The following is a 26,094-nucleotide window of genomic DNA, read 5'->3' as shown; positions in this document are numbered from 1 at the left end:
TTTACATAAACTCGTCATCATCCTTATATGTTTATTCCTCTTTATTTTCATTTTCTTGAAATCATCACTCTTGTAGCAAATTGGTTTAAATATGTAGATGATAGTCATCTTGGCAAATCTTTCTTCTGATTTTAAGGACTTTTTTAATGTGAAGCTCCATTTTCATCCTTTCAAACAAGTGTACCCTTTAGAACCTATAAAGATGAACTGAGATAATTTTTCATAAGTACAGTAGTTATAAGTTATACTGTTTCAAACTAAGAAATAGACATTTTATTTGCTTTGGAAAGCCTCTTATAATAAGATGTCCTCACTGAAATTATTCATCTTTTGTTTTATATAAACTGAAACTTGAAATTTTTTTCTCTCCATTCTATAGATGTATTATTTATTTCAAAAAGTAAACCAAGTAAAAGAAAAAATGGTATGTGAACATGAAAACATTTATTTTACATTAAGTTGAGTATTAAGATTGTGAAAATAAACTTCATTCAAAACATTTGTTTCTTGTTACCAAAAATAAACACCAAAAAAAGAAGTAGTTTCAGCACTGTACACAAATATAATTTTCAAGTTGACATTGGAACATATTGGGTTTTACCAAAGCAAAAAACATATGTTGTGACTATAGTTGTTGAGTAAGTGATAATTTCAACAAAAAGTATAACCATGTATCATACTTTAGCAGAAATTTAGATGAGAGACAGTATTAATAGTTGTTAAGACCACAATTTTGGTCTGAAGAGACTGGGCCAAGTCCTGACTTTACTACTGTGGTTTAATTCAAGTTATTTTAGTTCTCCGGGCATTACTTTAATTGGCAGAAAAATGCAGGTTTACAACGAAAGATTATCATAAAGATTAAGCAATCTTCTGTACAAAGAGTTTTTAGCATCGTGTCTGGCTCCTAGTGGCTAATAAGGCCATTCAAAAATACTTGATCAGGGGCGCCTGGGTGGCTCAGTCGGTTGAGCATCCGACTTTGGCTCAGGTCATGATCTCGCCGTCCGTGAGTTCGAGCCCTGCATCAGGCTCTGTGCTGACAGCTCGGAGCCTGGAGCCTGTTTCAGATTCTGTGTCTCCCTCTCTCTCTGACCCTCCCCCGTTCATGCTGTCTCTCCCTGTCTCAAAAATAAATAAACGTTAAACAAAATTTAAAAAAAAACAAAAATACTTGATCAAAATGAATGAAACTGTACAAATCACAAACAAAATTAATTCCATTTAATACCATTACTAGTATTATGCTCAGAGGAAGTGATACACAGAGTTATTAGTGTCTCCGGATGAAATAAAATAGGAAATGATAGGGGTTGTGGATGATACATACTCTCATTTTTAAAGCTGGAAAAGGATTTTAAAATGTATATTAACCTTGTCACTAGCAATAGCTTTCTTTTCAGTATACTCAGAAGATTCACTTATTCAACAAATATTCTTTGATTGCCTATTATGTGCTCGGCTGTATTTACCTACCATGCAAAAGGAAGTGCCTCCTTTTTATGCTCTGAATACTTTCCTTTTCCACAGACATTTCCACTGGGCCTGGGAGATGGGCAATTCTATGCATGGACAGATGGTTTGAGAAGAAAGGACTGGCATGACTATGAAAGCATTCAGAAAGAGGCTATGCGCTCAGGTATGAAGTTCAGTGTAAGCCAAAGTGCTACTTTACTTACTGCAGTGTCTCATTCGTCACTTAAAGAGTCTTGAATTAGCATCTCTTCTGCGTACAGTAAGGTATGTCTCATGGGGGTGTTGGAGGTCAATGCTGAACAGAATTAAAACAATTTCACATTTCCGAGAGAAAACAAATAATGAACAGCCTTTACAATATCAGCTGAAGAAGAGGTTACATAAGTTTTAGAAATCTATAATATTTCATATTTCCAGACTGCTTTCTAGTAATTTCTGAGGATATCTTAAGATTTATCAGTGATACTTGACTTGGTTGGTTGACATCTGTCTTGAGCTTGTTTTGCTTGTTAGGGCTGATGTATGTCTAACAGTGCACAATATTGAAGGGGTACCACAGTTCTAGACCTTGGCAGGGGAACAGCAAGTTGGTAGATCATATGAACTAGATAGAGATAGAGAAAACATTTTAGTTCTTGGAAGAAGTAACCAGAGAAAATAAGTCTTTGTAGAAGGACAGCAAAATTAGGTTGTTGGAAACAGGGATTCAGAAAGGTATATAATTAGAAATCAAATGAACATGAGTAACATATGGTATGAAGTCCATATGCTTTCACTCAACCAGAGAAGCTCTGTTTTTTTCATACTGAGGATGTCATAGAACTAGAGAAGCCTTTGTTTGGTAGGACTGAGACATCTGAGCAGCATTGAGACATTGCATTCCAAGTCAAATCGGCAGCAAAACTATGACCAAGCGCAGTATGAGGTCCTCCTGGTTAACCTTTCTCATAGATCATCCCATCAGGCAAACTGGAGTGTGAGTATTTAAATAGTTATGAAATTGTGCAGACTGTGAAATGTTTTTGCTCTGGATCGGTTGTGGTTGATCTAATTATAGCCTTCTTTCATTTTCTTCTTCCATTCCTTTTCTCCAAATAAAGCTCCTCTCTCCTCTCAACTTCATTAAAGCTGCTCATCCCAAGAATGTTCTCTATTAGTCAGAGAACCAAGCTCTTCCAGCTTTCATTGTCTCCCCACTTGGCCATGACCCCATGAATGGTTCCTTCCAGTATCCTCACTTTTCCAGCTCTCTTATCTTTTCCTTCTATTTTCTCAATAAGCCCTGTATTAATCCAACCATCTGTTCCTTTTTCTAACCCCAGGATGCTGAAAATTTTTGGAGATGCTCACATAATTTAATCAACTGAAACTTCAATTTATTGAGCAGATATTTTGTACTAGGTACTTTACATATGAATTTTATTTAAACCACATACTTACTCTAGTAGGAATTATTATCCCAAATTTGTAAAAGAAAGAAAAGAAAAGAAGCAATATGGAACTGGGTCCTTAAGAATTTATTAAATATTATCCAAGGTCAAACAGATAATAATTTGCAAAACTAGATTAAAATCAGGTCTTATCACGCTCCATTACATCCCACTGTCAGACATTGAATAATAAATATTTGGACAATATGGAGTAATGACAGGGCACACATGTGAGGGAGAGATGCACCTGGGTTCATATTGTCTTTTCTGTACATGAGCTATGTAGGTGGCAAATCAATTTATCTTTCTGATGTTATACTTTGCAGAATTGCTGTAAGGATTAAAGATAATACACCTAAATAATTGGCCAGTTATTTGGACATATTGTAAACTCAGCTAATAATAACTATAATTATTAATTCATCTAAATTTCTTTCACTTGATTTGGTATGCCTAGCCTTCACCTGTGTGATGGGTTTTGGGTAAAAATCCAGTACTTCACATTTATCTCTGCTTCCTATCATTCTTTCTGCCTCCTGTGTAAGCATGCTGTTTATGTTCTCATCTTACTTGGGCCAAGGGAAAGTTGACCTACAAAGAAAATTGGAAATATAACAAATTTTCTAAAGCATAAATTTTCTATGGAATTAGAAAACTTTGCAATGCTAAATGTTATATGATTCGCTGGAAAATACATGACAACTGAAATAGACTAAAATTCATAATTTAAAATTATATGAAATAGTACATAAATACAAGGACTACACACACACAAATATACAAGCAGGTACACAGTCAAACATCTCTGTTCTTAGTATCTAAGTCAAGAAAAAGGATCATCTGTGTAGATTTTTATTACCTATGTATTTATACCTAAACAAATACTGTTGCATTTTTCTTGTGTTTGGGCTTAATCTAATAATTGAATCATAATGTCTGAATTTCTTCTTTTACTCAAAATAATTTTTGAGATTCATCCCTGTCCTTGTGTGTAATTCTCATTGATTTATTTCCACTGTTGTTTAATTTTCTACAACATTCTCCCCTTCATGGGCATTTGGGGAGTTCCTGGGTTTTCGTCATTATATATAATGTTGCTCTAAATATTTTTGTATATGGTTCTGGGGTAGAGCATTAAATTAAGAAATAACTGACTATTTTTCAATATTGAATCATCTATTCTATGGAATATATGATATTTACTTGCTGCTTATTTATTATCTTTAGAGATTTGTTAATAATTTTATCCTCACATATTTTTTAGTGTTATTCCTAGAAAACCAATGTTATATGGGTATTGTACATGTTATTGATTTTATTGAAATTCCACATTGTTTGTAGCTGATATATAGAATATTAATAAATCTTAATATTTACTTGAATTTGAAACTTTCTAAACCCACTATTAATTATAATTATTTACCTATATGTTAGCTTGAATTCTCAACGCTACAAGAATTGACAGTGCTTAATTTTTTTTTCCTTCCATTCTAGATCTTATAATTTTTGTTCTGTTTGTTTAGTTCTACTTACTGTCTTTGCTTGGCATCCCAGCGTAATGGTAAATAGTGGTTTTTGGTGGCATATCATGACCTGTTCTAATTCTGACTGTCACAGATTAGACACTTACTTTAAGATTTTATCTATTTAATGAAAATACACTTTATTATGATTGCTAAGCCTTCTGGAGCTAGTTTACTGAGAGTCTTGTTTATTTTTGTTTAAACCTAAATGAATATTGCTATTATCAGAAGTTTTTTGTTTGTTTGCATCTGTTGAAATAGATAAAAGATAAATTTTCTCTTTAAATATGTTATTTGGGTAAATTATTTCTATTTATTTTGTAATGGAAATCAAATTTCCAATTCTAGACTAAGTCTGTCTTTTTATTTATTATCAGATTTGGTTTGCTAATATTTTATTCAACATTTTTGAGTCTTTATTCATGAATGAATACTGGACACAAGTTTTTTTTGTTTTTGTTTTTGTTTTTGTTTTTGTTTTTCTCATAGACCCCATGTCAAATTTTGGTAACAATGTAATGATAGCTTCATAAATTACTCGGGTAATAATTTCTGTCTTTCTGTGCTTTGTAATTGCTTGTTGCATATGAGAATTATACATTTGTTGATAATTATGGAGACCTTGTGGGTGATACTATCTGGACCTGGACTTTCTTGGAGCAAAGAATGTAGCTACTAGGTTAAACTTTTAAAATGGTTACAGCACTAGTTGATTGTCTATTTCTCCTGGAATTAACTGTATTTTTCTATCAATTTTTCCATTACTTCTAAGTGTTCATATTTATTAGTAAATTTATTCATAACATCTTCAAATATTTCATAATGTCTGCAATGCTTAAATTTATGTTGCTTTTTCTTTCAAATATCATTGGTACTGTTATTTTCATTTCTTCTTAATCTATTAAACCAGGAACCTGTCAATTTTATCAGTCATTTCAAAAACCAGGTTTTTACTTTGTTTATCTTATCTGTTATGTTTTTCTCATATGTTTACAGTCTTATATGTAGTATTTCTTTTCTTTGACTTTATTTCCCTACTATATTTTTTCCTAATTTTTAAAATTGATTCATAGCCTCTTAATTTCAGCCTCTCTACTCCTGTAGACCACATATTTAGGACTCTACATTCCCTTCTAAGTAGCACTTTAAGTACATAGCACTGCTCTGTGTTCCAGCGTTTTATATTTGTTTTTCATGTTTTAGTTATACTTTAGTTATGTTTTCAAATGTCTAGCCTACTTAAATACTGAAATTATCTTAACAATAAGAAAATCCAAAAATTACCTATTAATAAAAATCTCAATAATATTTTCAAAAATATATTAACATAAGCATGCATTTCATTAAATGTCCTTGTTAGTATTTTTATTAAGATTGTTTATTTTTTGTTCTGGCAATTACATCTTTGAGACATATATGGTAATTTTTGAATATCAGGCATTTTAAGTATCTGTTTTTAGTTAGTAAGTAATTTATGGGGGGCCATGCTGTTTAACTCAGGTGAGTAATGAGGAAGGTATTGCTTTCACCTTTCAGGAAATGGACATTTCCTACATTAAAACAATAAAAACAGAAAAAAATGCAATTGAAGGATAGACTCTAAGACCTTAGGTGTAGCATTGGGGTTGTTTTCTGGTACATCTGTACCCTTAGAGTTATACTAAATTTAATGGGTTCTTTGAATTTGTTAGAAGAATTCTAACTAAATGTTCAAAGAAACACAGAGCTTTTATTATTTCATAATCTTGTACTGCTTTGTTTTGAGATTAGCATTAACCAAACTAATTTAACCATAGAAGAAGTGTATCCACATAGCATGTCAGAGTCAGGAAGCCTTCCTGGAAAAGGTAAACCAAGTTTGAAAAGATAAAGGTCTACTCTGATATCAGATAAAGTTGGCTTTCATTCAATTAATTTTCTGACCTCTTTTTCATAATAAGTCAGCCATATTTTTAGCATGGCTATTTTTTCTAACCATACGTTTTCTATATACAATCCCATTGTGTTTCATTAAGTTAGTTTCAGCATCAAATTCTCATTTTAGAATTTATTGACACTAGGTTTCATCTTTTAACAGTTTTGCTATCGTTCTGAGTCATACTATCCCAAAACTGAAAAGCATGCTTTTTGAAAATCATTCAGATTATTTATAAAAGTTGAATGGAAGGAACTGAACTAGGAATTCCTTTGATATAATATAAAAGACAATATATAAATTGATAATGATGTGTTATTCATTATATATTGTTGTATTATACATTATTCAGTATTACTCTAGCAGCTAAAAAGCTATCCAGTTGACATTTCTCTATATATAATTTGAAAAAAAAAAGGTAAATATATTTCTGAAATCAAAATAAAGTCTGCCTGTGGCATATCCCCCATCTATGGATCTAATAACTTGTACCAGATGTTGAGAAGAAAATGCAATTGGTTTAGGTATCTGTTTCTTATTTAATATGTGATGTTTCCTAATTGTCATAACATCTTTCTCTAAGTGGTAAAAACATCCTTTCCTGCAGTCTATCCAGGGTGGTGCATATGTGTGTGTGCATGTGCACATATGTACATGTGTTTTATGAACTCATTTTAAGACTATTCATCTGTATTTCTGGAAAGCACTTATTTTTAGTTTTGAAATTTGAAAAATTTCCTGTCCAGTCTTCTTTTTATTTTAACTTTAAAGATTTTCACTATGCTTATCACTGGTTTTGGGATTTCAGTATGTGTGAACTCAACATGAAAAAAGCTATTCTCAACTCTTGTATTTGATCTATTTCTTTGAAATGGATTAACCCTCATATAATCATATCAACTCACACATTCTCCTACAAGCCTCAAGAATCTTATGAAATTATATCTAACTTTTCACTGCTTCCATTTGTCTTAGTTAATCATAGTTTTGAATATTCAAAGTTTTTATTGTCTTATTCTATTCATTTATTCATTCAGTTGTTCAAAAAATACTTTTCAATGTCACTATATTTTAAATACTGCTCCGAACTCCGAAAGAAAAAATACACAAAAATGAACTACAGTGGCTCTTACAAAGTGTGCAGCATGGTTGAAGGAGATTTCACTGTTACTGACATCAAACCATTGATCTCTCTTACCTAAATTATTTCAGTAGCCTCTGAACTGATCGCCTTGTCCCATAGTCAGCTTTTCAAATAGCAGCCAGAGAGATCTTCTACAAATATGTAACCTGATCAGAGCATTTGACTCCTCTGCTCAAAAGCCTACAAACGCTGCTCATTATATTCAAAATTAAATCCAAACCTATTCCATGATTATGAGATCCAACATGATCTACTCCTGACATGTCACTGTCCTGGTCTCCTACTGATTGACATTCGATCAATTGACAGTCTCTCCACTGGCCAGATTGGCCTCTTTGTTTTTCCTTAAGCATGCTAAACATGTGACTTTTCATTTATTATTCCTGCTGTTTGGAACACTCATGATTCATATCTTTCAATCCAGTCTCTCCTTGAGTAAGAACACAAAACCATATATCACCAGCTTAGACATACATACCTGCCAAGCAACACATTATCCTATATAGATATAGTCCTTTTCATGCATTTTCTATCCCTTTATGCTACTAAATTTTATAATAATTATCTATCTATATTTACACATATATGTATTTATTTAATGAATTAAGAATTTTATAATTCCTTGAAATATAATCACTTGTCCAAAGGCTTTAAATTGCAATATTATCTTGAATCACTGAATTGGAGTTTTTGAATAATGACACTCCTATATAAGAGAGTATTGTGAAAACGTGACACAAATGGTTGCTGCTTTTCCCTTCTGGAGATTGCATCCAAGGCCCCCTTAAACCTTAAGATTAAAGTTACCAGATGTTCATACTAATCATTGTGAATTTCCATAGCAAAACATCTAAAGAGTATGAATTAAAACACTATTTGAGAAGTAGGAGTGTACCATGCTTTAAAATGATTAATAGTAAGGTTTTCTATGTTCCTTTAAACAACAGCTCAATTTAGTGCTGATCAGGGACCCATTTTGCTCTTAAATGTCCTTATTCTACATAATTGAGCAAGATTGCCAACCAAACAGAATGGGAAACAGAAATGTGCTTCATCTGGGAGATACTGTAACTACTTTGCATTCAGGAGGTACAAAAAAATGGTAATTTTGCTATAGCTACAATGGCTTCTGGTCATTTTTTTAAAATTTTGTTTTAATGTTTATTTACTTTTGAGAGAGAGAGAGAGAGAGAGAGAGAGAGCAAGCTGGGGAGGGACAGAGAGAGAGGGAGACATAGAATCTGAAGAAGGCTGCAGGTCTGAGCTGTCAGCACAGAGCCAGACGTGGGGCTCAAACTCACAAACTGTGAGATCATGACCTGAGCCAAAGTCAGATGCCCAACCGACTGAGCCACCCAGGTGCCCATGGCTCCTGGTCATTTTTAATTGATGCCTCATGTCCCTTAAAAATAGTATCTGGCATCTTTTTTTAATTACCAGCAACAATGAGCATTGTTTATTGTTAGTAATTTCAGAATATTTTATGTCTATGATATGTTCTCAATAAATTTTGTAATGAGATCTTTGGTCAACTTTGCGAAGTATTACCAAAATAACATTTATTATTATTCATTGGGTTAAAATTAACTTTTAATAAAATATTTCCTTTGACAGTTATTGTATAATAATGAAAATGTAAAATGGAAGTGAAAAGATTGTGAGCATTCTGTTGAGATGTATCATTTATATGTCTAATAATAGAACAAAATTTAGCTGAAACAGAACTGAGTGACATTAGGGAAAAACCCCTTCAATATTATCACATGAAAATAGCAGTAGAAATATCTCAGGAGATTTAGTAAACTGCAATGAGTTTGTATTTAAAAATAAGACAAAATTAACTTTTAAAATAGTTCAATTTACCTATTTTTTGCAAAACTAAGAATAGCTCTGTTTAGAAAAATCAGCTTCCCCTGGGTAAGTGTGCATAAGATTGTTTGGTCTTATTTTTCACATTTGTAAAATGTGGTTTAATGATAGCCCCTATCACACAGTTATTTTAAGTGTTAATTAAGTTACATAATTAAACTAACTGGACTGTGGTTATGCTCAATTAGTGGTCATTTGTATGTTCACAGAACCCTGATTCCTATGCCTATAGGGTTATAATTTGAATAACCTATCATAATTTTTTCATGCCTTCAAATCTAGTTGATTGGCACAAAATCTCCCAAAAATTGTCACAAGGGGGTTCATATTATCACATACTTCAAGTAGAGCTATATCTCTTCACTTTAGGTTTTATTATTATAAGACAAACATTTTGTAACCATCTGCCCCAAACCTGTTTCCAACCAGGTATTTTGCTTATGTTTTGATAAAAATTATTTTCATATGGTAGTTGTGATTATTATCAATTTTTTTCTGGCTATAAATGCTCCACATTTGGTGGGAGTTATATGAGTAGATAATAATCCTTGATCATGAAGAAATGGAAAATGTTCTGCTGAAGGAAGATAATGTCTGATAAGAGCCAAGAAGGAAAAGATGAGAAACATCTAGTAAAGCAAAGGATTTGAATCTAAATGGATCCAGTAAACTAAATGGATCCAGGCTAAATTGATTTTATGCCTGCCATTCATTTTCCTGAAGTCTTGCACTCAATTTTGTTCTTTCCAGTTATAACCCTTTCCCGTACAGCTTTGAAGTAAGGGTGAAGTGTAAGTTTGTATTTTCTATCAGCTTACCACACAGAAAACTCTAATACCCACTAATATTTGTGCCATAATTCTAATGGTAGTAATCTATCTGTTAATAGTAAATCTTGAAACTTCATGAAGTTAGATTTGTTATTTTTGCTGTGGCTTTAATTTTTAGTAGGGGTTAGAACCATCCTTACATTTAGTGTAGTATAGTTTATGTACTTATTCGGTATATATAAGTTTTAGGAAGAAAAGTAAGAGAACAAAAAATAGACAATTAATTTTTGATGACCTGGGACTCTGGTGTCATCCTTATGATGGTAACTAAAATTTACAACACGCTAATGCTATGGTAACTGAGAGTTTCCGATGATTTGAGGGATTGTAATTCGTTCAAGCCTAAATTATCATTATGGCATTGTATTTTAGGTATAATTCATAGAGATTCAAGTGATTATTTGAACACCCTCCAAAATTCATCTCCAGGATCTGGCACAAATATTTCAGTAATGAGTTCTGGGCCTTCTTGGCTCCATTATCTAATGAGGGCTGTAGAGGAAATGTGTGTGTTTACCCACTAGGGAAGGAAAAGTGCCAGCACCAGAGACTGATGGCACCAGAGACAGAAGTCGAGACATTGACTTCAGAACCGTAAATGCCAGTTTGACTTGTGCTCTGAGTGAATAGCAGTGGTTTTTGAGCAGCCTTCATGCCCGATGAAAGCAACTGGGCCTTCTGACACTTAGTCATAGAAACGTGACATAAACGATCCTCAGGAATACTAGGAGCTCAGAATAGGATTGTTTGATTTTAAAGGAAAATATCTGTCCCCAAATATGTGTAACAAACTTGAATTATTTATAAAACATAGACATTCTAATATAATGAAGAAATAGATTTAATGGATAAAGAATTTAATTTGATACAGTGTTTGGTTTACTGATGTGAAATGACCAGGAGAGATCACAAAGGAATTAGTATTATGAGGCATTTAATAATTATTTGAATTTCCATAGTGACCAATTGAGCCTTAGAGATCCAAATTCATTATTGGACTAGAATTACTAGATTCACTTAATAGACATTGACCTAGATAACAATCTAATAGAATTTAATAGTGCACATTAATTGGGATATCTATCTATATTATATAGATAGATAGATAGATAGATAGATAGATAGATATAGATATAGATATATATCTCCACTCATGCATATAAAATTCTTTTTATTTTGTATTAAGGAAAAGGTAGTCATTGAGAAGTAACTTTTTAAACAAATGTTTATTTATTTTTGAGAGGGAGAGAGAGCACGAGCAGAGGAGGTGCAGAGAGAGTGGAATCCAAAGCAAGCTCCAGGCTCTGAGCTGTCAGATGCAGGGCTCAAACCCATGAACCATGAGATCATGACCTGAGCTGAAGTCAGACGCTCAACGAACTGAGCCACCCAGACACCCCAAGGAATAACTTTTGAAATTATAGCAAATGTCTTATAAATAAAGAAGTTATTGGATTGATGCTCAATTTTTAGTTCTTGTGTTTTATAATGATAGAAATATTTCATGCAACTTGATAAAATATTTTATAAGCCTTCTGACATATGCATTGTGAGCATTTTTGTAACCAGAACAAAGACACTAATTGCATTCTCCAAATTTGGAAAGTCAGTGTCATATTTATGACAAAGACCTACCATTTTTTTTTACTACAAATCCTATATTATTCTTTCCTTTACACTGCATTTTTTTTTTCTTTTCATTCTTTCTATCTGCATAGTGCCTTAACATGAGTACAGTGATTTCTTGCACATTGCCTCAATGTTTCTCACAAAAGCCCTATTAGTAGGAATGGTCAAATATAAAAATACAAAAATAAATAAATAAAAGTATAAATATAAAAATATAATGGTCAAATATAAAAATAAAGAAACAAAATTAGAAAAGTGATTTTATATGTATATGTGTGTCACATTATGCATGTGATTTTAAACATGTATATTACATAAATATATCAAATGATAATATTATAGATGCATACACACACACACCTTCAAATTAATGGCATGCATAACTCCAATATTCTGGGACAACCTTGTTTTTATAAATACTATTCATATCTGTTTAGTGACTCTTCCTTCTTCAACTATTTGCCACCTATATCACATGTAACCTGAATTGTCTTGTGCCTTATTCACCTGTGTATAAATGGAGACTATATCAATAGTGATGACTCAGTTTCTCTGACTCTTGCTTTCCACTATGTATGGACCCCCAATCTTCTCTCTACAAAACCTCACCATAATTTCTGAGCTCCCTGGAAGTAACTGCAAGTTTACTAGGCATTAACATCTCTATTCATTTACTCTGACCCTACATTGACAACTGATGGTTGCTACTCAAGTTCAGCATCTTACTGCCACCAGCACTGGAACCTTGTCTCCAGTGCTCCCAAAGCAGCACATCATCATGTCACTAAGGCATCATGCTGTGTTTTTCACAGCCCTGCATATGGTTGTTCTTTAGAGAAGTGGGCAAGGGAATTCCTCTTTTCTCCGTTTTGTGTAGCACTTTGTCATCTAGGCACTAAATTTGCAATTCACTCTCTCCCAGAGATCCTTATACAAAAGAGCTCCTTCACACTTTTGTCAAAAGGACTCAGCTACAAGTTTCTAAAACCAGACTGGGAACCAATATCAGATAGACATCAACTGGTTGTTCTATATTCTTTCTTCCCCTAATGCACTACTTGCTTGTGTACAATCTGAATGTGTGAAGACCCACAAGAGAATAAATTTAACCAGCAGATACCTCTAGGCTAGTTCATCAGATGAGTAAAATTTCACCACTGGGGACAACTGGACTCAAGCTGAGACCCCCAGCCCCACCCCAGTAAATACAGACTGCGCTATAGATGTAAATATGTTAGATGATTCTATGTTCCTTTTCAATGTACTATTATGTTAAAATAAGCAGTCATGCATAAACTCTTAGCCAGCAATCTACACCATTATAAATTGTATTTTACTTATTTTTTTTAATTTTTTTTAATGTTTATTTTTGAGAGAGACAGAGACAAAATGCGAGTGGGTTAGGGCAGAGAGAGAGGGAGACACAGAATCCAAAGCGGGCTCCAGGCTCTGAGCTGTCAGCACAGAGTCCAATGTGGGGCTCGAACTCACGAGCTGTGAGATCATGACCCGAGCTGAAGTCGGACGCTCAACCAATGGAACCACTCAGGCGCCCCTGTATTTAACTTATTTTTAAACAAAATTATAATATTGTAAAAACATTAGTAAACTAATAAATGCTTATAGAATAATTTTTCAAATTCATAAACAATTGTATTAAAGTGTTACTTTTAACTACTAAAAAAAAAAAGAGCAATTCTACCTCTTTTATGAAGGAGATTTGTAGTCAATTTTTTAAAATAATGAACAAAATGGATTTGGCAAAGAACAATGTAATACTTTTTTTTTTAATAAATGAAATATACATGCCCTGTAATGTTTTTGAACTGTTTAAAGATACCTTTAAATATTTCTTTAAATTTAATGATGTGTTAGTTCCTTCATAATGAAAGGAGTAGAGGACACACGGTCAGATAATGTCAGCTTGTGGACATTTAACAGTAAACCAAAGGTGCTGAAAAGGAGAAAATACTTACATAAGCAACCTTCCTGGGCTTCAGAAGAATCTGAAAGTTGGACAGCCTGCAATGTGGCCCTAGTAATATCCCAGTGGCTTTGTAGCTGCACAGCAAGGAACAACCCATTAGAAAAGCTCTTTCTTCCTATCTGGTGAGGAGTTATATCTTCTGCATCTCAGTCGGCTTCTACTGCTTCTGCTCTTCCTTTCTCTAATGACAGCCTTCTTCATTGTATCTCCAGGCAAAATGCCTTAGAAGTGAGGATGTGGCTGGGTAGAGCAGTGACTGGTCAGTTTAGGTTATCTCTAGGATGTAAATCACTTATGCCAGGCTTCCTCAAACACCGTGTTAGATGATTCCGTTTGGTTCAGATGGTAAGCATCTTGCAAACCTATAGGCAGAATACAAAACATAGCAAGTATTGCTTTATGGATCAGTTTTGGCAGTTATTCATAAGGGATTAATAAATATAGCAGACACTTAGAGCACACTATGCCATAGAGCCAATTTTTATGTTCTTCTGATTATTCTCAATAACAAGTATCTCTCCTGAAATAAAAAGATGTCAGGGCCAGGATGATGGGACCAAGGCTTATATTAGTCAGGTTTCTCCAGACAAACAGAATCAACAAATGTATATATGTTTGGATTATGTATATATGTATGGAGAGAGATCTGTTTTGAAGAATGGGCTCACCCAATTGTGGAAGGAGCCTGACAAGTCCAAAATCTGATGGGAAGGCTGGCAGGGTGAAGGCTCAGGAAAAAGTTGCAGTTCAAGTCCAAAGACAGTTCACTGTAGAATTCCTTCTTGCTCAGAAGTCAGCCTTTGTTCTGTTAAGCTCTTCAACTGATTGGATGAAGCCCAACCACATTATGGAGGGTAATCTGCTTAATTTGAAGTCTACCAATTTAAGTGTTAATCTTATCCAAAAAAAACACCACCCGGAAACGTCCAGAATAATGCTTGACAAATATCTGGGCACCAGAGCTTAGCCATGTTGACATATAAAATTAACCATCACAAGGCCCAGCAAGGCCTGAGCATACACAGGAATTCATGCTGTATAGGCCAGGGAAAGCCTGAACACTAGGCTGGAGGTTCTGAACAAGTGAACTGATTCCTCCCTACACTTGGTACTGGGGGAAGATCAGGTTTTGCAACTGATAATTCTGGGAATAGAAAAGTCTAGGAACAATTCTGGAAATATACTGATACCTCAGTGAGGGACAGGTGATTTAATGGTTTCTCCAGTTCAGGTATTGCTACCAAGAAAGAACAGGTGAACCTGTATTTCAAGGGAAAGTAAAGCCAAGATTAAAAAGGAGCATAATAGTCATAAATAGCTAGAGAAAGGACCACAAGAAGGATACGGCAACAGAAAAACTGAAATCTAGTGAAATAGAACTTCAAGAGGGGACAGAGAGAGCTGAAACACAACAGCAGCAACAATAACAATGGGACGTTCAAAGAGGATCAGTTTAACCATGCAAAGGACTTTCTGGAACTAAAAATGTTACGTTGAACTTAAAACATTTAGTGTAAGCATAGAAGGAGTGGATGATGACTTCTGAAACATATTTGTGGACAGGAAGATGAAATATAAAAATATGTCAAAACAGCACAGAAATTAAGAGATAGAAATTATGGGCAGAAGGCTTAAAACTATGAACAGATGCATGAATTTAAACAACTGAAAAAGAAAATAATTTTTAAAATATTAACAGAAGATTTTTTGGATCTCAAGAATATTTCAGTCCAAAGATGGAAAAATTGATGAAAAAAGACACACCTAAGCAGATGTTCATTAAAAATTCTGAATTAGGATAAAAATAATCTTTTTTAAATCTCCTGGCAGAATGAGACGTTATATATAGAGAAAAGGTAATTAGTCTGTCATTAAAATCTTCATCTACAGTTCTAAAAATTAGAACTGGGCCACTCAAGTGTCCTGCAACAAAGTATTTTTAAATTAGGATTTGTGTGTTGGTTTTTTAGACACAATGCTATTGCAGTGTTATTGCATTGAGTATTACATACTCAATAGATTACAGTATATAGTTAATATAGTGTACCTACATACATAACTTATATATGCTCTGGAAAACCAAAAAATTCAATTGACTTGCTTTATTGCCATATTCATTTTATTGCCGTGGCCTGGAACCAAACTGTACCCTCTCTGAGGTATGTCTGTTCTATATTTCACATTCTAAATTAAAAATAATTCTAAATGATGTGAATCCCAAAGGGTGAGTCACAAAAGTTGAAAAAAATGACAACGTCAATGGGGAATTGAGTGATCAGAGAAAGCATGAGGGACAGCGATGGAAATTAAATAAGGCTTTGGAAGATGGCTACTAGAGCCATTCCTAGACTGGGGGTGGCAAAAGAGACCTAAGAAAAAATCATATAGAAACTTATTTACATATTGGAATGGATTGTCACAGGAATGCCATGACCAACAACGAGACCGAGGAATGTCAGGGACAAGTTAAATGTGATTAGCATACAAAAATCTGGTTTAAATTGAGCTCATCTATTTCACAATGACAGGCATTTAAGCAGTCTAAAAAGGGAAAATGACAGTAATACTGAAGTTATGCCATTCTTTTAAATATAGCTAAGATTATTAATACTGAGTATGAGTTGGTACAATGGGTGGCATTTCTGAAGTGAGACATCACATGTCATTCTGCAAACTTGTATGTGACTGGGAGATCACATTGTGATCATGATAGGTGTTCATATCAATTCACTTTCTCTGAGAACCTGAGAATATAATACAGTCAACACATCTGTTCCAAATACATCATCTTCATGAGGCATAAGTACCAATGAAATGCATGTCCCTGAATATATTTATTTTTTTGTCTTTCTTTCCATTTGTTTATTTTAGAAGCTGGGAGAGAAGGAGGAGCCTAGGTGTTTGAGTTGGTTAATCAGCTGATTCTTGATTTCGACTCGGGTCATAATCTCACAGTTCATGGGATGGAGCCCTGAATCAGGCTTTGTGCTGGCAGCACGGGGGGCCTGCTTAGGATTCTGTCTCTTCCCCTCTCACTGCCCCTTCCTCACACATGCTCTCTCTCAAAATAAATAAATAAACATTTAAAAAAATAAAAGAAACTGGAAGAGAGGATTTCTGTAGGCATTAAAAATGAAGATATGTGTTAATGATGAAGAAAACTTTATTTGATGGAATGTCTGTTCAAGAACCCAGAAGCAAAACACTGATAGACACTTTAAAATGTAGCTTAATCTGTGCATTACCAGCCTGAAGCTTTTAAACAAACTACCAACCAAAAAGCCAATGATTAAAATTGCAAAACAAAGGTTAATTATAGAATCTTATTTACTATGGCTGATGCTGCAAAACTTCTTTATAAGAAATCACCATTCTGATAAAAATAGCTTTTAATAATTTATACAGGATCTTAACTGGATTTCCACAAAAAGGATTATCAACTCATGATGAAGCACCTCTTTCATTTGTACTAGAAAATGTCAAAAATGAGAAGTGACAGACTTAGAACCCTTTACGCTAAAGGAAGAGGAATATGAATCTCTCAGTATAATTGAAACCCAAAAAAATTGTATATTATAAATTAATTATTAGTAGAGTGAGGCTATCTTTCAATTCACATCTGTATTTGAAATTTTAATTATACTAAAATAGCTTTTGGGGTGCCAGTTGGTTAAGACTCTGACTCTTGATTTCAGGTCAGGTCATGATCTCACAGCTGTGGGATGGAGCCCCGCATCAGGCTCTTTGTTGGATATGGAGACTGCTTAAGATTCTCTGTCTTCCTCTGTCCCTCCTCTGCTCTCGCACTTGCTATCTCACTCTCCCTCTCTCTGTCTCAAACATCAATCAGTCAATCAATAAAATCGTTTTTTTTTTAAAGTAGTTTTGCCTTGTTTGGTTCTGTGTTTTTGATCTGTCCTGCTGTAAATAGCTTTTATCGTCTCAGCTTTTAGATTTTCACACACACACACACACACACACACACACACACACACACTAGAAATGTTTGCTTTTAGCCACTTACTAAACATTTTCACCTCTCGCATGAAGTATAAAATGTTTTATGCAAACAATAATTTATGCCCTCTTATAGAACAGAAGAAAAATAAAGAAGTCAGAATAGGAGTAACAATGGTATAAAGAGTTTAAAACCATTTGTTCTTCAAGTTCAATTTTTTAAGTTTATTTATTTTAAGAGAGAGAGAGAGAGAGAGAGAGCAAGCACACACAAACAGGGAGGGGCAAAGAGAGAGGGAGAGAGACAGAATCCAAACAGGCTCCACACTGTCAGCACAGAGCCCATGTGGGGCTTGATCCCATCAACTATGAGATCATGACCTGAGCTGAAACCAAGAGTCAAATTCTTAACAGACTGAACCACCCAGATGCTCTACAAGTTCATTTTTAAACAATCATATATTGTCAGAGTACGCTGTATTTCAAATTCCAGCAAGAGAGGAGATAAATATTACTGAGTTCATATAAGTCTGGGCTGTTTTAAATTTTCAAATGGCTTAATTATTATCTATTAATATATTTTCTTACATCAACTTTCATTTTGGACTTTTCCCCTGTTTAGATGGAATTTTATATTAACTTTGCTTTCACTTATGTGTCTATACTTTTATCAGTTTTGGGAGTCATTTGGTCACTTAATAAAATTTATTAAAATAAATTATAATTAGGGGCAACTGGGTGGCTCAGTCAGTTAAGCATCTGAGTTCAGCTCAGGTCATGATCTTGCAGTTCTTGGGTTCAAGTCCTGCATCAGACTCTGTGCTGACAGCTCAGAGCCTGGACCCTGCCTCAGATTCTGTGTCTCTCTTTCTCTCTGCCCCTCCCCTGCTCATGCTCTGTGTATGTGTGTGTGTCTCTCTCTCTGTATCTCAGAAATAAGTAAACATTAAAAAATATATAGAAATAAATAAATAAATAAAAATAAAATAAATTTTGACTAAAGTGGCTTACAGAAAATCAAACACAATAGAAATTTGTTTAATCTATTTACATAAGATATCCTCAATATCTGTGCTATAGCTTATAGCTTGTGCTTATAGCTATGTGCTTATAGCTGTGCTATAAGGTCTTATATCCTTAAGAGACAATTGTATATTTTAAATAATTGCTTAATGTCACAAGAGACTCTAAGATTCATTTTCCCCAGAGTTTGTATTTGAACCACAAAATTTCTGCAAATATACAGTTATGTTATCTCTGACAAAAGTGCTTAGAATACTGTTTAATTTAGTCCTCACTGACTTGACAGCCCTATAATACTTCAGATCATTAGAGTTATCACAGTTTGCTTTGTAGGTGCATGGAAATGGTTTCCAAGCAAATGGAAAAATCGTCAGTGGAGCCTGTTGAGTTAGTTGAAAGAGCTGAAGATAACAGTGGTTTGCTAATATATTAAAGACAGAAAGTAAATATTTTAAAATATATTCTATTTTTTAACAATGGATGATATATGCTATTGACCTCCAAACAGACTATAATTTGGGCATTTTTCCACTAATGAAACTAGTTACTTCTAAATATCTCTAATGACTAATGCCTCTATTCTTTCTCCTTTATGTTTCTCTTTCTACTTACAAACTGGGTGCATATTATGGTTTTATTTAATACATGCATATATATGTACATATATACATGAGTACCTCTGGGTAATTGAAGGATTATGGGCAATTTTTATTTCATTCTTTGTGCTTTGAAATTTTCCTGGGTATTCTGCAATGACTATATTTTGCTTTTATAATTGGAATTATACTGTATATGTTTGTTTGTTTATTATTTGAATATAGTTAACACACGTTACATTAGCTTCAAGGGTACAACATAGAGATTTGACAAGTTTATAGTTTATGCTATGCCCACCACATATATGGTTACCATTTGTCACCATAGCATGCTATTGTAATATCATTGACTGTGTTCCTTATGGTGTGCCTTTATTCCCATGACTTAGTCATTTCATAACTAGAAGCCTGTATCTCCCACTCCCTTTCACCGATTTTGCCATCCACCCATGGCCCTCCCCTTTGGCAACTCTCAGTTTGTTCTCTATGTTTGTATATGTATTTTAAATTTTAAAAAATGAAGCAAATGGGAAGTCAGAGTAGGCAATTAAGAAAGAGTGGAGAGATAATAAATAGCATTCAGTATTTAATATTTCAACATCTGCTATTTGTAGGCATTATGCTAATGCAGATAATTTTAGTGTGTTCTCTTCCAGTTCCGTGCATATGCATGTATGTGAAATATTTTTACAAGCATTGAGATTATAAGATACATACTGATTTACCAAGTGCTTTTACTTAACATGTCATGAAAAATTTGTCCATCTTATTAAATGTTATTTCACAAATGCCAAAGTCTCCCATTGCAGCCAAAAACGCCATCTTCTTTCTAAATTTTCAAGCCTAAGAGTTACTTTTTTAAAAAATATTTGTTTGTTTTTTTGTTTTCAAGAGAGAGAGAGAAAGAGAGAGAGACCACAAGCAGGCGAGGGGCAGAGAGAGAGAGAGCGGGACAGAGGATCTAAAGTGGGTTCTGTGCTGACAGCAAAGAGCCGGATGCAGCACTCCCGCTCATGAACAGTGAGATCATGACCTGAGCCGTGGCAGTATTTTTCATTGGAATCGTTACTCCTTTATTGGTGTCCTGGTTATGAAATCCCATAGGTTTTGAGTGGTCTTTCACAGCCTCACTTTTTCCTGTTTTTGTTTGTTTGTTTGTTGTTGTTCTGATTGTTTATTGAGTAGTTTTGTGGAAAACAAAGCTTTTCGGTAATGTCCATTTGGCTTTATAGTAATGATACTTGACATTTAGTGTTCATTTGTAAGATACTTACTATGTTTGAGGTTCAGTATAGGGGCATGAGAAAGAAAAATAATAAAACAATAAATTAGTTCCTTTTAATAAAACAACAACTTAGTTCCTTTATATTTCCCATTCAGCCTGAAATATATCATCTACTGGAAGGCCATCTCTTCTAGACATTATCATGAACTAATTAAACATAATTAAGTATACAATGATCTAAGATTATTTAGTTATATATGTACTACTATTGATTTCCTAATAAGATTATGCCTAACATGAGATATAGTCATATAATTTTTATAATCCATTCATACATTCATTTATTTAACAAATATTTACTGATCACCTGCCCAGATCCAGGCCCCATGTAACAGTCTCAGTGTTTTATTGTGAATAAGAGAATTACTTCCTTCAAAGAGCTTTAGAATTGAAATCCTAAAATAATTTTAGCTTTGAATCAATGTACATTTTTGCTTCAGAAATATGCAGGGGAAAAAGTATTTTTAAAATTTCTTACTGACTTTTTAAAAAATGTTTTATTTATTTTTGAGAGAGAGAGACAGACAGACAGAGTGTGGGTGAGGGAGGGGCAGGGAGAGAGGGAGACAGAATCCAAAGCAGGCTACAAGATCTGAGCTGTCTGCACAGAGATGAAACACAGGGCTTGAACCCATGAACCATGAGATCATGACCTGAGCAGAAGTCGGAAGCTTAACTGACTGAGCCACCCAGACACCCCTCTTACTGACTTAATATGTAGCCACTTGGGATATCTTTTTTTCTAAAGACTTGTTTGACACTATGCCTAGAATTTTTTGTGATGCCAAAAGCAAGATTTGCCTTCTGTTTATATTGCCGCTACTGGGAATTTTGCCTTCAACCCAAGTGTTGTTCTTTGGTGGGTTACTTATCAGATTTTTCTCTTTATCCTTGGATTCCAAAGTTCTGCACAAATTATATCTAGATGTGGGCGTAGTTTTACCTATTCTTCCTGAAACTAGCTTGTGTTCCTGAATTTGAGGATTATATTTTTCATCAATTCTGGAAAGCCCTCATTTACTGTCACTTCAGATATCCCCTTCCTCTGGAATTCCAGTTTACATATATTCAACCTTACAAATAGAATTATAAGCTTTTTGAAATATGCTTTTCAATTCTTCTACTTACTTTCAAACTTCAATTAGAGTTTCTATTTCTAGAAGTTCTATTTTTTCCATTCATTACTCATGTTTATATGTAGTTTTTCTTCTGTCTCACATTTAAATTTTTCAGTTAAATGACTGAAAATTTTAATTTTTTTTAAATTTTACATTCTCTGTGGAGTAATTCCATTAACTGAATTTCTTTTGAGTCTTGACCTTGCATGTGACCTTGCATCTGACCTCTACTCAGGGTGAAATGTTTCATGTGGTTAGTAATTTTTTGTTTGAGCTCTTATTTGGTGGGGCTTTATCTATTGGAATCCTATGAAACTTAAGTTTAGAATATATTGAGAGAGAAATTGAGAAGGCTTCGGAATGTGAAATCTCTGGAAGGACCATGTTTCTTTGCAACCCTATCCAAGACTAAGACCGACAGTATCCTTGTCATCCTCTTGTGCCCTGGGAAGACTTTTTCCTCCTCTCAACCCTTTCTTGGAACTTTTTGCTCCATATGGGTCTCATAATTCCTGTTTATTGTTTCTTGAAAACAAGGAACTGGCACTTTCAGTGGATCCCAGAAATAAATACATAAATAAATAAATAAACGGTTCTCAGTACATTGCTGGTCTAGTTCGTTGAGTTCATTGCTGAAGAGGTGCTTCCGTTTCTTCCACAATTGTAATAATTGAGAAGAGGATGGTGACATCAGATGGGTTTCAAAGAACAACAGCAAGTCTGGAACTGGTTATCATTGGTAAGCAACGGGAGCAAACCAGCAAGGTGTTACAAAAAGAAGACAAACAGTAAGCAAGGAATTTTACAAACAGTGCTGGTTTTTATTTGTTTGTTTGTTTTTGCTTTTTTTTTTTTCCACTGGCCTAATAACCAATCCAAAAGAGCAGAAAGCCTTGTGATAGGCACTCTAAAGTGAGCTGCTGGCCTTCAAATTTACCTAGAAGCAGAATGAGGAAAAGGAAAGAATACAGGAAGCATTAAAATGGGGCTGTCGGGCTACTGTAGCAATAGAGATGGTTATGAAAGACTTAACCGTATATAAAACATTGAATACTGCCTCCAGATAGTTCGAGAATTCCTTTTCAGATTCTCTTGTCCTACTTAACTGATCTAAGATCTAAAACAGAACGTTCTTACTGTCACAAATTAGAAATTTTATGACATGTTTTCTGGCATTCAGAATCTTTAGAAGCTCTGCTAAAGGATGATACTCTTTTTTTTTCCCCAAACCTTGAGCAAAAGATACAAATACATAGTCTTCATAATCACTGTAATAGCATGCAAAAGCAGATAATGTTTTTAGATTCTTGTTTTTAGAATAAAACAAGAAAGTTTACTTTCTTTTAGGGTTTATATAACGATTGTATAGGCCGATCAAAACTGGAATATTTATCTTTTCTTCTGCAGACAAGAGAATAGTAAGATATTTTAGAGGCTGTGTTGTGACTTACAGCTTGAAATGTGGGGGGTGGATATTTAACTCCTAAAGCAAAGTAAAGCTTATATATCCTTGCCTATTATTCTTCACCTGAAAATTTTTCTGTTGTTAGTGTTTCTCAACCATGGCTACATTTTAGGATCATTTGGGAGAATTGAAAAAATAATAATAACAACGATGAAAAATGTTTTGCTTCCACTCCAGCACAGTTAAATCAGAATTTCTGAGCATGGAGCCCGAAGCATTGGTATGGTTTTAAAAGTTCCCCATGTAATTGTAGTATGGAGTGGATTAAGAACTATAGGAACGTGTGGTGGTTGAGAGCAGGGCAGCATGGATTCCAAAGCCTGAGCAGGGGAGGGGTAGGCAAACTGTATTACCTCAGCCTGAGAGGAAGGCTGCTTAAGGACACATGTAGCTTGTCTGACTGCTCTTTACAAAGCATTTGGGGGATTTGCCTGGGGAAATGAATGCTTCAAGTTACAGTTACAGTGGTTCCAAATACCCTCAGGTTTCCTTAGAAGCCGCCGAAAGCGCAGTTTACATAGTAAGTTGATCCTTCTCCTATTTCGGCAACTTCAACGTCGACTAAAGAGAGAACATTTATAAGGAGATTAATTAAGTAATTCTCCTTACATTATGCCTAGGTGAAATAGTTGCAAAACACTGTAGCTATAAAGAAAGCATGTGTTAAAAACCCTAATATACATTAAGTACTAGTCTTATTACTAATTGTTACCTGTTTCCTGACATGAGTGAAAACATTGTTACAATAAATATAAAAATGACTTATTTTTAATATATTACCCCAAGAATATGTTTAAGGTTATTTTTCTATTTCACTTTTTATGGCAATTTTTAATTTCTTCCTATTTCTCTAGTTATTTTAGTAATCTACATACAAATATAAGATCTCAATCTCTCCCTCTTACCTCTCTCTGTTTCTCTCTCCAATTGAGTCAGAAGTTCCCCCGGATAATAAACAATATTGCCTGAGGTACTTGTTAAAATGCACATTCCTGAAGCTCAGACCCAGAAGTTTTGACTGAGTGGATATAAAATGGGGCCCAGGAATTTTTACTTTTACAGTACTGCTGTTGATTGTAGTTCTTTTGGTTCTTATATAACACTTTGGAAAAGAGTGCAGCATGGTGTTCATTCATTCATTCAATAAACACTTTTTGATGTCCTGGATTATACACTGTAGTTAAAAATACAAATATAGATAGATGTGAAGTGGATCTTGCCTTCAAAAAGATACATGAAATATTACTGATGCTTACAAATTCTAAGGGAGAAGTACATATACGTTTCTAAGGGAGTTTAATGAGATCAGCAAAGGATTATTCTGGGAGGTAGCACTTGTACATCTGGGTACAGCCATGGAAGTGAGATAAAGTTAAGAACATTCTAGGTAAATAGAACACTGTAAGAAAAGGCACAGGCAAGAGAAAGCCGAGGGTTTCTATCAGCAATAGTGCAGAGGTCTGATCAAACATCGTGTGTTATCGGTTTTGGGGCCCAATTTCTAGTAATTTTTTAGTCGTTCTTTCAAGACTATGGAGTAACTTAAAAGAAGATTAAATCTAATTTTTCTCAGAGAATCATGAAAGCACCTATTGATATGATGGTTTCTATAGCACCATAGGAGCTAAAATCTATTTCTCACCTATTTCAAAAAAAGACATTGTGAACAAGGTTAACAAATAAAAGAGAAGAAAAAAAATCCCACCCCAGGCTGGATTCCTCTCATGTTTTCCTTGAAAGACTTAACATCTTGAGACATTCAAAACAACAACCTAGCACCTATGCTTCTCCCCTTTGTCCATCAAGGAATTAAGCCAGAGGCACATTCATTTTATTTCTCCCACCCATATAGTCTCATTCCCAGAAATCTGTAAGAGTTCCCAAGAAAAATTACTAGCCATTAGTAGATGAACAAAATGAGCCATTTGGCAAACAAAGTTAGTCAGTGCAGAATAATACCCCTACAAAAGAGCAAAATGTTACACTTTTCCACTCCCCCCCCTTTTATTCTCTTTTCTGACACCGGTTAATTACCCTGCCACCAACACATACAGTTTCTCAGTCTTTAATGGGTCATGTAACCTTCTGATAATTTATTAGTGACCTTTTCTTAGGGATTAGGTAAATACAAGGACCCAAGTATCTGGATACACAGTTCTAAAGTTTTATACCTCAATGAATTCCATGTGAGAAAATATTTTGGGTGATAAGGGTCTACTCTTAAATCTTCAAATATATATTCCCCACAATAAACTTGCTATGTTATTGCTAACTACTTCTGACTCTACATTTTGCATAACACTTTGGAACCTATCACAAGTTAAGTTATCCGGGAGACAGACTCTGAAACATGCAGTCATGCAAGAGGTTTATTGGGAAGTGCTTTTGGGGTTACCTCACGTGGATGAGAAGGAAAGGAAGCAAGATTGAGAAGAACAGATATTTGGGCTACGGTGTAACCTCCGTGAAAGTCTTGGCCAAATCAGGCGAAGCTGAGGCAGCCCTTCGGTGTTGTCACACTCTGGGGCAGGAAAATTACACTACCATGGACCAGGAGTTGGATGCAAATTGCGTCAGGAAGAGAATTGGGCCCGGGTCAGGCATTTCCATTCAGCAAAGGCAGTTCCCAACTCGGGATGAGAACTGGGTGTTCTCTGTACCGAATACCCCTTGAAGTTTGGAGAGAAAGGTCCTTCAGCCCTGAAGGAGGATCTGTGTAGCACATCACAGGATCTGCCGTAGCTCCATGTTACCTCATTCATGCAACAACTGCCAGTTGCTCCCTACTGCCTGCCAGTTAAGTGCTAAATCTGAAGTCCGAACATTAAGAATAAGTTGCCATATCTT

The 26,094-nt window shown here is 34.4% G+C and overlaps 1 protein-coding gene across 1 annotated transcript in view; it reads left to right on the top strand.

Moving 5' to 3' along the window:
• The window catches only part of GALNTL6 (polypeptide N-acetylgalactosaminyltransferase like 6), a 1,186,276-nt gene that overhangs the window by 426,617 nt on the left and 733,565 nt on the right, over window positions 1-26,094 (top strand). The window contains exon 2 of the mRNA XM_007097151.3: window positions 1,531-1,639. Within this exon, the coding sequence (XP_007097213.2) occupies window positions 1,531-1,639 (109 nt within the window). The remainder of the gene's footprint in view (window positions 1-1,530; window positions 1,640-26,094) is intronic.

This window comes from Panthera tigris, chromosome B1 (genome assembly GCF_018350195.1).
Source record: "Panthera tigris isolate Pti1 chromosome B1, P.tigris_Pti1_mat1.1, whole genome shotgun sequence".
NCBI classification, from domain to species: Eukaryota; Metazoa; Chordata; class Mammalia; order Carnivora; family Felidae; genus Panthera; species Panthera tigris.
The sequence above is the reverse complement of the archived record's forward strand: the minus strand, read 5'-3'. Positions and strand labels throughout refer to the sequence as shown.